The 14,525-nt window shown below is 37.8% G+C and overlaps 1 protein-coding gene across 1 annotated transcript in view; it reads right to left on the bottom strand.

Moving 5' to 3' along the window:
• TXK (TXK tyrosine kinase) overlaps positions 1-13,501 on the bottom strand; it is an 81,551-nt gene extending 68,050 nt beyond the window's left edge. The window contains exon 1 of the mRNA XM_001372143.5: positions 10,582-13,501. Within this exon, the coding sequence (XP_001372180.3) occupies positions 10,582-10,600 (19 nt within the window). The 5' untranslated portion in view covers positions 10,601-13,501. The remainder of the gene's footprint in view (positions 1-10,581) is intronic.
• Between the last annotated feature and the right edge of the window lie 1,024 nt (positions 13,502-14,525).

A 14,525-nucleotide genomic window follows, 5' to 3' on the forward strand; every position in this document is an offset into this window, starting at 1 on the left:
TAGAAAGACTTTCATGAACTGATGCACAGTGAAATAAACAGAATCCAGAAAACATTGTTCACAGTAATAGCAATATTGTGGAACCATCAAGTGTGATAAATTTAGCTATTTTCAGCAATACAATGATCCCAGACAGTTTTTGGGGTCTTACGGCAACGAGTGCTATCCATCCCCAGAGAAAGAAATGTTGGAGTCAGAATGCAGATCAAAGTATATTATTTTTCACTTGTTTATTTGGGTTTATGTTTTGGAGTTTTGATTTCATGCATGATAATACATGTATAACCCAGATCAAATCACTTGCTAGTACCAGGAAGGGAAGGGAGGGAGGGAGGTAGATAAGTTCAATCATATAACTTAGGAAAACTTGTATGGAAATTTGCTATAATGGGTAATTGGTAATAAATAAAAATTTTTCTCAAAGATTCACATGTAGTGAACCTAGAACAGCCAGGGTAACAAATCATTCAATCAGCAATTAGGTGATACAATGACAACCAACATTCCTTCTCAGCTTTAAAGTTTTACATTTTTCATTTAGAATTTGCTCACTTTACCTCTTGGGGCTCCCAGGCATTTTTGTAGGGGTAGGGCTTTAAGGGGAGGGGAATACAGGAACTAAATATATTGCCAAAAAAAAAAGAAAGGAAATAAAAACATGTCATTGAAGCATATTTTTTAATTCACAGAAGAGAACAGAAGGAAATTCGATGGAAATACAGATTAGTGGAACAGCTTTGAGAGGAATATTTTCCATTTATTTTATAATTTTTATAAAAAAGCAAGCTGTAGGCCATATTCATAGTTTTACAGATTATGTTTTTATTCCACTTTTCATATGGAAATGTTCTCTCCCTTTTGAAGTTCATTAAATACCGAATGAAAATACAATTTTAAGACTTTGGCTCAACTCCTGCCTCTGATGCATACAAGTTCTTCTGATCCTGGGCAAGTTACTTAACCTCTTAGGACCCCTGGGAAACCCTCAAATTCTAAGTTTCAGAAGAACTGTCCAGGTGTGATCTGAGACTCTGGAGGCAATTTCCTTGTAAAGAGTTTTATCCTGGTAGGATATCACAATCCTGGTTTTAAAACATATTAACAGGGGCAGCTGGGTAGCCCAGTGGAGAGAAGACTAGGTGAATGCTGGGACCTCAGAGGACCAAGGATAGAGGACCTCCTTGGAGTCAGGAGGATCTGGGTTCAAATTTGGCCTTAGATACTTCCTACTTGTGTGACCCTAGGCAAGTCACTTAACCCTGTTTGCCTAGCCCTTGCCTATCCATCTTAGAGTTGTTAATAGGACAGAAAGTAAGGGTGTATATATATGTATGTATGTATATATAGATATAGATATAGATTTAGATATAGATATAGATATAGATATAGATATATATTAGTTCACACCTTTTGTGGTTAAAATGGGTAGATCTACTTTAAATACTGAGTTAACACTTTCGGGGATTAAAATCTAAAAATTGACAGGGAATTACAATTTAATCTTCACAATAAAGGAAGAGTTAAATACCTCCAATGTTACAATCAGGGGAGAGCTGAATCCAATCTTCACAATATACACACAGAGAGATATATACATATATACACCATATATACATATAAATATCTACATATGAGGAAATTGAGTCTCAAATACATTTTAAGTGGATTTCCCTGTCACATAGAGAATAAGTGATGAATTTAAACCCATTTTCATTTGATTCAAGACAGCACACCGCCTTAACTCTTTATTCCCTTATATTGCATTTTAATCTTTCACTTATTCCTCCCTTATCTCCCCCCCCCCAAACCACAGGTTTTTCCAATATATTGTGGGGGCTTAATAAATGCTAGTTAATTGACTAATTAACAGGAATTATGCTTTCTACTTATCCTCAATAACCACAAACACAGAGCCTTGCATAATGCAGGCACTGGAAAACTCTGTTGATGAAAGCTTTCCATGATCTCTGAGTTCCAGTTCTGACAACCAGGGATACAGACTGTCAGTAGCTTTGGGCTGCACCACAGAGTCAGGCTGACCACGACTTTTACCCAGGCAGAGAGGCCTGATTCAAGAAGGATGTGCTTGCTTCTAGACAAAAGCATTTGTGGTAAACCATCTCAAAGGTGAATTAAAAGTTCATGTCATCCTTTAAACTCCTTTTTCAAAGAAAAACCAATTATCTAGAAAAGTAAGGTCAAACTTCAGCAAATAAGAGCAGCTAGTTTTCTAAACATGTGTGGAGCCAGAAGGTAAGTCGCAATATAGAAATGTAAAAATTTGTGGAGCATATGTTAAAAAAGAGACATGATTGCTCCTATCCAAAAAGCATTCCAGTGGAAACATGCTAAATTTGGATCATGGGGTCCGATAATGACTTTGGGGGCCTCAGTTTCCTCATTTGCAAAACAAAGACAGATGGACTAGATTATCTCTAAGGATGCTTCCAGGTCTAAATCCAAAGGTACCCAAGAGAAATAGGACAGTCAACTCTCACATTTTTTATTACAAAGGACAAGTGACTATCATTGACTTGAAGTTAGAGTCAGAACCTAAGCAAAATTAAGACATTGAAAGTTTTTCCTTCGGCACACAGCAGCCTCTCTGTCTTGATCCAATTTGCCTCCCTAAAACCTTATTGTTTATTATAATTACACTCTCCCTTTTCTACATTATTAAAAAAAATTCTAAGGAAAGCTATACCACTCCATCACAATAAATCATTAAAAAAGACCCAAACCCTTATCTTCTGTCTTACAATCAATACTGAATATTGGTTCCAAGGCAGAAAAGTGGAGAGGGCTAGGCAATGGGGGTTTAAGTGACTTGTCCAGGATCAAACAGCAAGGAAGAGGCCAGATTTGAAACTAGAGCTTCCTCTCACCCTCATTCTCTAAGTCTGGCTCTCCAAGCCACCTAGCTGCCCTAATAAATCTTGAAAAACTGACATAATGGTTGAAAGTGTTGTCCCAGTCAGGGGTGTATGCTTTTCTAAAGACTTAAGGAGGGAGGAATTTCAGACAAGAGCCAGGTGAATCTTCACCATCACCCCTGAAATCACCCTAATCCACAACTCTAAGTCACATTCTGTGACCTGTACAAAGATTCTGACTATAATTAAGCAGAGTGAGTCATGTGCTCCTTTGCTGATACTGTTCTTCTTCTTGATACCTACACTTTTTGACAACCATACCCCAGGAGTAGGACCTTTGAAACCAAACCCCTTCATTGGGGAGCAGTGGATAGAGTAGTGGGCTCAGGCAGGAAGGCCAGTTCAAATCTAATCTCTAACACACTAGCTGTGTGGCTGGGCAAATCACTTAACCTCTGTTTGCCTCAGTTTCCTCATCTGTAAAATGAGAGTAAGAATAGCACCTACTTCACAGTGTTGATGGATCAACTGAGATCACTGTAAATTGCTTAGCACAGTGCCTAGCATAGTGTAAATGATTTATTGATTGCATCCTTGAGAACCTGTGAGTGAAAAGCTAATGCTCTTGGGCTGAGCCTTGGTCTGCTGAGAAGAGATTTTACCTCTAAGGAAGGAGCCAGGGAAGGAGTGCTCTTTCCAGGTCCTCCTCAGCTGGCTTTGCACAAGGCAACATCATTTTGTTTGAAGTTAATTCCCAGGATTTAAGACATCCATTGAAAAAACATTTAAAAATAGTTTTCAGTTTTTATATTAGTGTCATTTACCAATAACACTTCTTCCCTCCCTCCAAGAATCCTTTTTTATGAGGGAGAAAAACAATGAACACATTAAACCAAAACATTAGATTTGAATGATCTCATATGCAACAATCTGTACCTGTAGTCCACCACCACTGACCAGGAGGAAAATAGATCTCATCACCAGTTTCTGGCTAAACAAGGCTAGGCATTGAGTATGCTCTGGATTTTGGTATCATTACAATTATGAAGATTGTTCTCCTGACTCTACTTTATTTGGATTATATCAGTTTATACAACTCCTTTGTATATTTTTGGATTCTCCAATATTTATAATTTCTTACTGATCATTAGTGCTACATTCCATTACATTCATTTACTACAGTTCAACGAGTACCCATTTTGTTTCTAATTCTTTGCCGCCACAAAGAGTGCAGGGTCTTTAAAAAATGCAAGTCCCCCAAATTCACTGAAAGACATATATCAGTCCCTAAATAAAATGGACATTTTAGATTTTCAGTACCATGGCCGCCATATTTTCCATTAGTGGAGATAATAAAAAGCCTCCTAATTACATATGAGATATTTGAGGTGAATATTCATCAAATGCATGCAACAGTTTAATACTCACAGAAGGTTCATTTATTCCTGTGAAAAGGCCTGGTCTTAAGCTGAAACTCTATAACCTCCCTAAGGAAGATGAAAACCCAACAGCCATGACTATTTGCCTGGCAGGAGCAGGGCATGGCATTTATCAAACATCCTCTTGTCTTGCTACAAGCCAGGAACCTGGTCAGCCCTCGGCTCGCATAGAATCCCTGCTGCCCAGTTGCTTATCCTCCAACAAACACATTCCACTGTGCTCTTTTTCTTGGCAAATCATGGAAAGGGCAACACATCCTGACATAATCTATCTGAGCCTTTGAGATTCGCACAATCATGTCTGGATTGGGCAGATGAAAGGCGAGAAGCCTATCTCATTTACTTGACATTTATTCTCTTCTCCCAGAAGGCCTCCCATGCTTTGTAAAAGGCCTTTCTCATCTCTAGAAAGCAGATCCCAGCAGCATCCCATTAACATTCCTTCTATCTCCAAAGGCTGCTGATTTGTCTTTCCAACCACTAGAGGGAACTGGAAGATAGCAAGAGCTGAGAGCAGCAATGGTCAAATGTGTGGTAAATGGTGATCGTTTTCCCATCCAGAAGTGCATTTGTGAGAGATGTATTCACACTCCTGAGAGCAGGCTGGTCCATTTCCACCCAGTTTCCCATATCCTAATGGTTACGTTAACATTTCTGGTTTCCCAACTGATGTTCAAAGTTTTGTTTCTAATCAATCCCTCAAATCCCTGAAATTTTTCTAATTTGTGTTGGTCATGTCAACTGCCATTTTACTCAGGATTTTCATGAAAAATATAATTATTCAAACTCTTCTAATTCCTAGGAAATTTAAAAAGAATCAAGCTTAAAGAAATTTTGGCAATAACTAGCCTCCTTGACTGACTCAAAGATGAATCAAACTGATTCCACTGTTTTGTGTGGACATAACAAGATTTTTTTATATAAAGAAACATTTTCTGTTATTTCTATCAGTTCAACAGTGATCTGAGCCAGACTGAGATTCATATCAGTGAAGCAAAGACAGTCAGGAAAGAAAGCCCTTTAATAGGAAAACCATCCTTTAAACAAACTATGGAACATGAGAGCAGAAACTCTAAGGATATAGCAGGGAGAGTCATGACATTGTGAAGACAAGGCAGCTGAGAAATTTCAGGGGATGAGATCATGATCTCAAGAAATTGCCAGATATGAAGATGAGAAAATTTTGTGTTAATGCTGCAGCTTTCGAAAGAAATAAGAAGGAAAATGTGCCTAAAGAGAAGGACTTGGGGAGAGTGGAGCAAAGATGACCTAGTAATTTCGATGAGGAAATTCCTGAGGTGGCTTGGTTCTAATTGATTTGATCTTAAAAGTCCTATGATTTCATAACACTTTACAGGTGGATACAATACACAAATTAGTGAAGTAATTTAATTATTTAACCTGTTAGTTACCTATGCTCTTAGTAACTCTTAGTAAAAATTTAGATCAGGGGTTCTTGATCTTTCTTCTGTCATGGTCCTCTTTGGCTGTGTGGAAGAAATCTAATCAAAGGAAATGTTAAATTTCAGTTAAAGATTAATGAAAATCAGTGTGTAATTTTTTTTTCATCTAAGTTCATGGATCCTTTGAAATGTGTCTGTGGCCACCCCTTGCTTTAGAACAATTGATCGATCAGTCGATGAGTAAATATTTATTAAGCATCTGCTATGTGCCCTAAGCACCAGGAATAAAAAGGCAAAAGACAGTCCTTACTCTTCAAAAACTCAGTCTGCTGGGAAAGACAACATGCAAACAAGTAAATGTACAAACTGTATATATAGGATAAATGGGAGAGAATCAGAAGAGGGAAGGCACTAGAATTAATGGAGATTAGGAAAGTCTTCTCGTAGGAGGTGAGATTTTAGCTGAGACTTTAAGGAAACCAGATAAGCCAGGAGGTAGAGATGAGGAGGGAGAGAGTTCCAGGCATGTGGGACAGCTAGTGTTGGGAGATGAAGCAATAGTGTTGTTTGATGAACAGCAAGGTCAGTGTCACTAAATCAAAAAATATATAGAGGGGAATAAGGTGTAAGAAGCCAGGGAAGTAGGAAGGGGCCAGGTTGAGAGGGGCTTTGAGTGCCAAACAGAGGATTTTATATTAGATCCTGGACATAATAGGGAGTCATTGGAGTTTATTTGGGATTATGATGCAAGGTTGGATTTTATTGATCTGGAGGTGACATGGTCAAGCCTACGTTTTAGGAAGTTCACTTTGACCGCTAAGGAAAGGATGAACTGTAATGGGGAAAGACTTGGGATGGGGAGACAATTGCAATAGTCTAGGCATGATATAGTAAGCCTAGTCACACCTAGAGTAAAGTAAGGTGAAGGTAAAAATATAGCAACCTATCAAGCCATAGAGCAGCTCTGGTGGTTCATGGAGCTCCTAAATAGCAGGGACTATTGGGAATTTGGAGGCTTAATAAGGATTGTAGACACCTAGGAGTTTCTCCAAAAAGGAGTGAGAAACCACTGAAAGGACTTTCTCTTCCCAAGACACACTCTATTGTATCTATGGCCAGCCCTGAGCTCTCAGGATCTTTGCAATTGGGGAAGGATAATTCATTTCTTTTACAAAAAACAGCCACACAAGCCAGACATTTCTTCTTTTCCATTCTTCCTATCTTCATCTATTCCCCTCCCCTACTGTTTGTGGAAAATATTTTTCTCTAAGCTCCCTTTTAGCTGCAAAATCCTGTTATTCAAAAGTTCCATCTTAAAGTCTTCTTGAAGAAATGCAGGAATTGGGGGGGTGGCTAGGTGACTACTCAGTGGCTAGGTCTGGGATTGGTTCTAAGACAGAAAGTAAGGGTTTGGGGACTTAAAAAAAAAGAAATGTAGGAATTGGGGTCCCTAGAGGCAAGCATTTGTCCACGGTCACACAGCTAGCTAACAGTTAGTATGGGATTACTAGCCCCTAGACTTCTGACTCCTAGCTCTTTTCCATTAACTCCAAAGCTGCAAGAGGCAGTGCCCTGGAAGGAGCAATGAGCTGAAAGTTAGCAGAGGAATTTGAATCTCCTCTCTACTAAGGCATGCCAGTGTGACCTTAGGCATGCCACTTAATTTCATCTGTAAAAGGAGACTGGACAATATAAGACCTAAGATTGCTTCCAACACTGAATCTCAAAATCAGAAAAGGAAGCCACCTCTTCTGGGTTCTTCTATGACTCTTGGGAGGAATATTAGAAATTATCTAGTAGTCCAACCCCTTTACATTTAACGGAATCGTGGAGAAGGGTAGAATTATTCCTGACACTCCCCTGACTTGAGGGTTAACATATACCTTGCTCCCCACCTCCTCTTCTCAACTACCTTCTCCACTGGCCCTCAATCATTTTTCCTTTTTGGAATCCCAGACTATTGGTTTCTGCCATCCATTCCTAGTCATTGCCTTCCTCTCTTGACCTCAAGACATTTCCCCTGAAAGCAAGAAGACAGCTAATCTGAACATTTTATTTTTCATACACCAATGAGAGTGTTGGAAAATCCCAGAGGTAATACTTGAGGAGATACTTGAGGTAATCACTTGAGGAGAGATAGAGGCAAAGAGACAGAAAGAGACAGAGAGACAGTCAGAGAGAGACACAGAAAGACAGAGACAGACAATCAGAGATAGAGAGACTCAGCTTCAACTGGCTAATCCAGGAAAGTGATTCTAGGGAGGGAAAAAACCTCCATGGGGCTGGTAGGGACTTGTGGCAACATCTTTAAAATCATACCCTATAGACAATTCCCTGTTCTGTTCAAACCTCCCTATCTGGGATCAATGAGCTGTGTTTCTCTTAGATTGACAGGGTGTCTTTAAAAAAGTTAAAAAAAAAAACCATTCAACAAGTAACTAGCTTTGGGAAATATGTATGTGTGGTTGTTGTGGCTATCTCTGTAATATTTCTTAGTACTGTCACAGGAACAAAGATATTTTACCCGGAATAAAACGGACTCATACTTAAGTCATAAATAATGATGGAAAAATTCATTTTTAAAGAAGTAGAGATGATACTGAGTGGTCCTCAAGTCTATTTTCCACAGAATGAAACATTTGTTTCAAAATATATCCCTGGCAGGTACCCCAATCCTTAATCCATTTGTTATTAGTAGAAGAATATTTATATAACACTTTGTGGTTTGAAAAGGCTTTTAAAATGTCATCAAATTTTATCCTCACATCAACCTTAGGAGGTAGATGTTATCATTATTGTCATTTTACAGATAAAGAAAGTATGGCAAACATAATTTAGAAGTGACATGTCCAGGGTCACACAACTAGTAAGTGTCTGAGGCCATCTTTGAATTCAGATCTTACTGACTCCACACCCAACATGCTATCAGCTGTACCATCTGACTATTATACATATGAAAAATATATTAATTACATTAATTTACTGTGTCTCATGCATCACTCTCAAGGTCATAGGATCACAAGATTAGAACTAAAAAGAACTTTTATTCTTCTATCAATCACACAAGTTTTTTTCCTCAACCCTTACCTGCCATCTTGGAATCAATATTGTGTATTGGTTCCAAGGCAGTAGAGCTTTATGGGCCAGAAAATGGGGTCTAAGTGACTGGCCCAGAGTCAAACTGCTCAGAAGCATCTGAGGCTATACTTGAACTCAAGACCTCTTGGTTTCTCAACTTGGCTCTCAATCCACTGAGTCATCCAGTTGCTCCTCAATGGCCCAAGCTTTTATGAAGGACCTACCTTAGTCAGGCATCATGTTAAATTCGGAAAACTGAAAAACAAAACCTCTCTGCCCTAAGGGAATTTTCATCCTCTTAGAAGAGATAGTGATAAAACCCAGACCTTTGATTTCATTGACCTGATGAATGAGGGAACTGATCTACCACTGAAGGTCAGCACTTTATCTACAATTTATAGTTTTAGAAAGTGTCCTAGACCAGGGAGAGGTTAAATGGCTTGGTCTAGAGTCACACAGTCAGTATGTGTCACAGGTGAGAATTGAATTCAGGTATTCCTAGCTCTGTGACCAGTTCTCTCTATTCCCTACCCCACAACTGCTCTTATGTGTGTGTGCATAAAAATTTGTAAATAATACAATGTGGTTTGGGGGAAGAAAGGTACTAACAGCTGGGATGATGAGGAAACAGGTGCCATTTGAGCTGAAACATTGAAAGAACCTAAGAAGGGGGCAGCTACGTGGGTCAGTGGGTAGAAAGCCAAACCTAGAGTTGGGAGGTCCTAGGTTCAAATGTGGCCTCAGATATTTTCTAGCTGTGTGACCCTAAACAAGTCACTTAACCACCATTGCCTAGCCCTTACTGTTCTTTTGCCTTGGAACCAATACACAGCATTGATTCTAAGATGGATTTTAAAAAATCCAAACAACTAAGGATTCTAAATCAGGCAGTACTGCCTAGTACTAGAGGTTCAGGTCTGGAGTCAGGAAGATCTGAGTTCAAATGCAGTCTCAGACACTAACTTTGTGATTCAGGTCAAGTCACTTCATCCTGTTTGCTTCAGTTTTGTCATCTATAAAATAAGCTGGAGACAGGAATGGCAAACCACTCCAGTATCTTTGCCAAGAAAACCCCAAATGGACACAAAGAGCTGGACATACCTGTTACCCACAAAATGAAGAGGTTCAACAAATAGCTTTTGAGGTCCTTTCCATCTTCGATCTAAAATTCTTTGGCCTGTCCTTGTCAATCGGCTATTGATTTTTATTAACTAGGTCCCTGTGCACTTGGTAAAAATCAAATATTAAATAATAATATTTCCTTATGTAAATAAAGGATTTCCAAGATACTTTCACTTGGTTTATGTCGTCTTCACACCATATTTGAGAGGTAGGCATTGAACATGTACTTCACTTGCCTGAACTCATATACGAAGAGAGGCAAAATTTCTTTGTCCCATTTTGTCCTGTATCTTAAAACTAGAATAGCACTGAATTAGAGTCCTGCCTTTTTTTTTAGAGCTTATTTTCTATTATGGAATCAATGGACCTCAACTTTCAGACCTCTTTCCACTAAAAAGAGTTCCCCAAATAAGCTTTTTTTCTGGATGATTTTTTTTTTTGCCACACTCAGATCTTAGGGTGATCCAAAGGTTTTCTTCCTCCAAATTCTTAACACTTTCTACCTTAAAATTCTGGAAGACAAATCCCTCAAATAGTTTTAAAAATAACCCAATACACACACAGAGAGAGGAAAGTTAACATTGCCATGTCCCTGGCCAAACACTCCATGTCAATACATCAGCAAATATACATTCCTGAAAACAAATGGCCATATTTCTTACTTACAGGTAGAAAGAATCATCATCAACTGAGCTTTCTCACAGACGTACACTAAGCAGTCTTCAGTTGTTTGGCCGTATCTGAACCGCAGAGCCGTTTATGATTACTCTGGACCATGTTATCTTATACTTATTTGTTGCCTTTAAATTGCTCTCTATCACAAGCTTATCTTCTGTTTCCTTTTTACAACCCTGACCCTTTTTAACTGAAATCATAGCTCATTCAAGCAGTTTGTCACAGGCAAAAATTAACTCCACCTATTTTTCTGCAGTAAAAACCTCAGAGAAGAGTAAATGCATGCAAACCATAGAGATGATGGTTTAACCTTTCATATTAAACAATTAGGTGGATTTATGTCTCTGACTCAGCAAGGAAAGGATGCATCTCAGTTTTCCAGTGACCACACTAGTGGAACTACATGAACCATTAGAATATTAGAACTGGAAGGAACATCAGAGGTTGATTCCCTTGTTTGACAGATGAAGAAACTGAAGCAGAGAGATAAAGTGACTTGCCCAAGATCACAGAAGTAATAGCAGAACCCATTCTCCTTAATATCTATTCCAGAGGGGGGGCAGCTAGTGGCTCAGTGTATTGAAAGTCAGGCCTAGAAACCAAGAGGTCCTGGGTTCAAATTTGACCTTAGATATTTCCTAGCTATGTAACCTTGCACAAGTCACTAAGCCACAGTGGCCCAGTCTTTATTACTCTTCTGCTTTGGAACCAATTCATGGTATTGATTCTAAAATAGAAGATAAGGGTTTTCTAAAGGCAGAAATCCAGTCTAGTGCTGTTCCCACTACATGAAAGATTTAAGATATAGGACAAAATGGGGAATTATAATTTTTTTAAAGTAAAAAATCTGAAACAATCTAAAAACATGCTTACAGTATACCCATTATGTAATGAAACTAAGTCAGGTCTGAATAAACTTTAAAGACTTGACTCTAGAGGAAAATTCTGACAAACTCATCTTCACCTTCCACGTGGGGGTCACTTTGATCTACTTTTAACTCTTCTCCAGTCTAAACAATGCATATGTCTCACTAAATCTCATTTTAGAAATTAGAGAAACTTCTTTTCTTGAACATTTTTCTTTACATTTTAAAATTCATGATGTATGTCTTATATCTATCTAATATTTCAGTGGAATTGCTAAGTGCTTTTTATCTTATTTTTTCAGCATTTTCACCCAGGGGACTTTAAACATTTAAAGTTGCCCAGCATCATCTTTTTTTCCCCATAGATAACTTATTATTGGGAAAAAGGGAAAATAAATAGATGAAAAGACACACACACATACACATTCCTCAAAGAGTTCATAATTTTGATGGGGAGACAAAAACACAGATATAGAACATCCTGAAACAGGCTTTCCAATTGCTTCAATAGCCAAATGGCTATTGCTGCAGATTGATCTTCATCTGGTACATGGGAGCCATCTGTAAAATTATGGGGTTGGATGAGGTATATTGACCCCAATAGAGACCACCGTACTTTCATCCCAGATCTGGTTTCTGCCAACCTGAATTATAACTTATATGCTGTGTTATTATTTCTCAGCACATAGTTACATGGTTTTTCCTTTCAAAGAGATTTTTAGTTAGGAATGTAATATAAATGGAAAGAGTTTTGGATTTGTGAAAATTGAATTTAGCTGTTTCCTGATTGTAACAATGAAGATACTTAGTTTAACAAAATCAGGAATGTATTGGGAACTTTAAATTACTCCACCCTAATTAGACGTACTTTAGGGGAAGATAAAGTTGCAGTCTCCTGATTGAACAATGAAGGTACTTAACTCTTACCTTTTAGTGAAGCTAGAAATTTAATTTAAGTCTATTTTAAGTATCTTAATACAAAAAGATGTTAAGTAACTATAAAGGTTAAATTAATCACAGAAAGGTAAAGTAACTAACAAAAGGTGAATTTAACAAAAAAAAATGTTAAGTAACTCTAAAGATATAATCAAATCAAAAGAAGATGAGAACTAAAAGTATGGGCAGTCCTGGAAAAAAGCTTTTGATATGATTGGTAGACAGTGAAAATTTAGAGGCAGAGACACAAGGGTGAAAGATCTATATATTTGGTTCACTTCCTCTCTCTGGCAACCTTTGCGATGGATAATTGGCTGATAGCAGTGTGCTGGCCTTTCAGCATCTTAGCATGGCTACAAGCTATTGTCGGGTTCGGTGGTGAGTTTCTGGCTGAGTTTCCCTCCTTTACTTTTCCAACTTTATCCCCTTAGAACCCTCTAATCTTCTTCAGAGACTTAGAGGCGGGGATTTTAAAACTCCCCCTAGCACAGGCCAGGCAGGAGAATCCTATATCCTCTTCTCTCCTTCTCCTTAAACTCCCTCCCTCTATATTAATTAAATTACAATAAATTTCCAGACTGACTTGGGTATTTTACTTGGGATTTTTCCCAGTGACCAATTAACTCTAGATTTTAAGTCACAACCCTAAAATTATCTTTACAGATTGACAGTCAGAAGACTTGATTTGAAAATTCTGTTCTATTATTACTAGCTTATTGAATGACCTGAAAGTACTGGATTTGGTAAAAGGTTATTAATAGTTTTTTTTTTTTAATTTTGGTTTTGGTTTGATTTTGGACTCCTTAACAGTCTAATGAAGCCTATAAATGCCCATTATTTTATTATTAACAGCTAGCATTTGTATAGTGCTTAAAGATTTACAAAATGCTTTATAAATATTGTTTCATTTTCTCCTCATAACAAGATAGCTGCTATTATTATCCTTGCTTTACAGATGAGGAAATACTGAGGCAGACCAAAATTAAGTGACTTGCCAAGGTTATATAGTTAGTGACTATCTGAGATAGGATTTAAACTCAGGTCTACTTGACTCCACATCTGTTGCTGAAGAAAGGAAAGGTTTCCTAATAAAACATAATAGACAATTTGTAGGCTATAAATAATAAATTAATTTTTTAATTAATTAAAATTTTAAACTATTTAATTGTTATTTTTAACATTTTTATTATTTTTAATTAAAAAATAGATTTTTAATTAAAAAATATTTTTAACTTATGAATTTTAATAATTAATTATTTAAAAATAAATTAAATAATTTAATTGATTAAAAAATTAAATTAATTAATTAAATTTTTAAAAAATAATACAATTACAATGGCAAAAGGAACAACCCAAGAGGGGGAATGGCAAGGAAGACCCAAGATTTCAGAGAGGAATAGAAGAGCTGGAAGGATTCAAAACAGTCACTTCACTTCTTCTTGAACTCCTGGAATGGATAGTCTGAGGAAGGAACTCTGAGATAGAGGGTCTCTCTGGACATTTGACTACCTTCCAGTGATCCCCAAATCCCTCTGTTCCAGCCAAAGACAATAAAAGAAGATTGGGACTTTGAAGAAAGCCATCTACTAAAGAAGATTTCTCTCTATCCCCAAAATTATCTTTGGAATTCGTTTCACAGGTAGATTCAATTAGGAGGAAGGACAACCCCAACAACTGACCAAAGGAGGGTCAGACAGACAGCCTGAACCCTCAAGATTTGGGGGGGGGTATAGGGATTCCCATTTCTCACTTTCCTTATCCAACAACCCTATTCTCCCTGTTTTGTGTGTCCCCAGAAATAAAGAGTTATCCTTATAAATCAGGTCTGCCTGCTTCCTAACATCAATGAATGGGACTGAAGCTTTGGAGAGAATTATACCTTTCTCCCCAAGGAGGAGGGTTAGCTCTAGACCAGGGCTGAGGAGTAACACAGATCTCAAAAGGGAGAAGGGACAGTTGGGATGTTGGGGAAATCCAGAAGCAAGAGAGTTACCCTGCTTCTCAACAACAGCCAGGATTAAGAAGGGAGGCAGCAGGTCAATTTTCTGTGACCTTCTCCTCCTGTCCTTAGCCTCCTTATTCAACCTAATCTCTGGAGGGACATATTCTGGTCCTCTAGAAGGCAATTTGTGC

This window comes from Monodelphis domestica, chromosome 6 (assembly GCF_027887165.1).
Source record: "Monodelphis domestica isolate mMonDom1 chromosome 6, mMonDom1.pri, whole genome shotgun sequence".
In the NCBI taxonomy this organism is placed as follows: Eukaryota; Metazoa; Chordata; class Mammalia; order Didelphimorphia; family Didelphidae; genus Monodelphis; species Monodelphis domestica.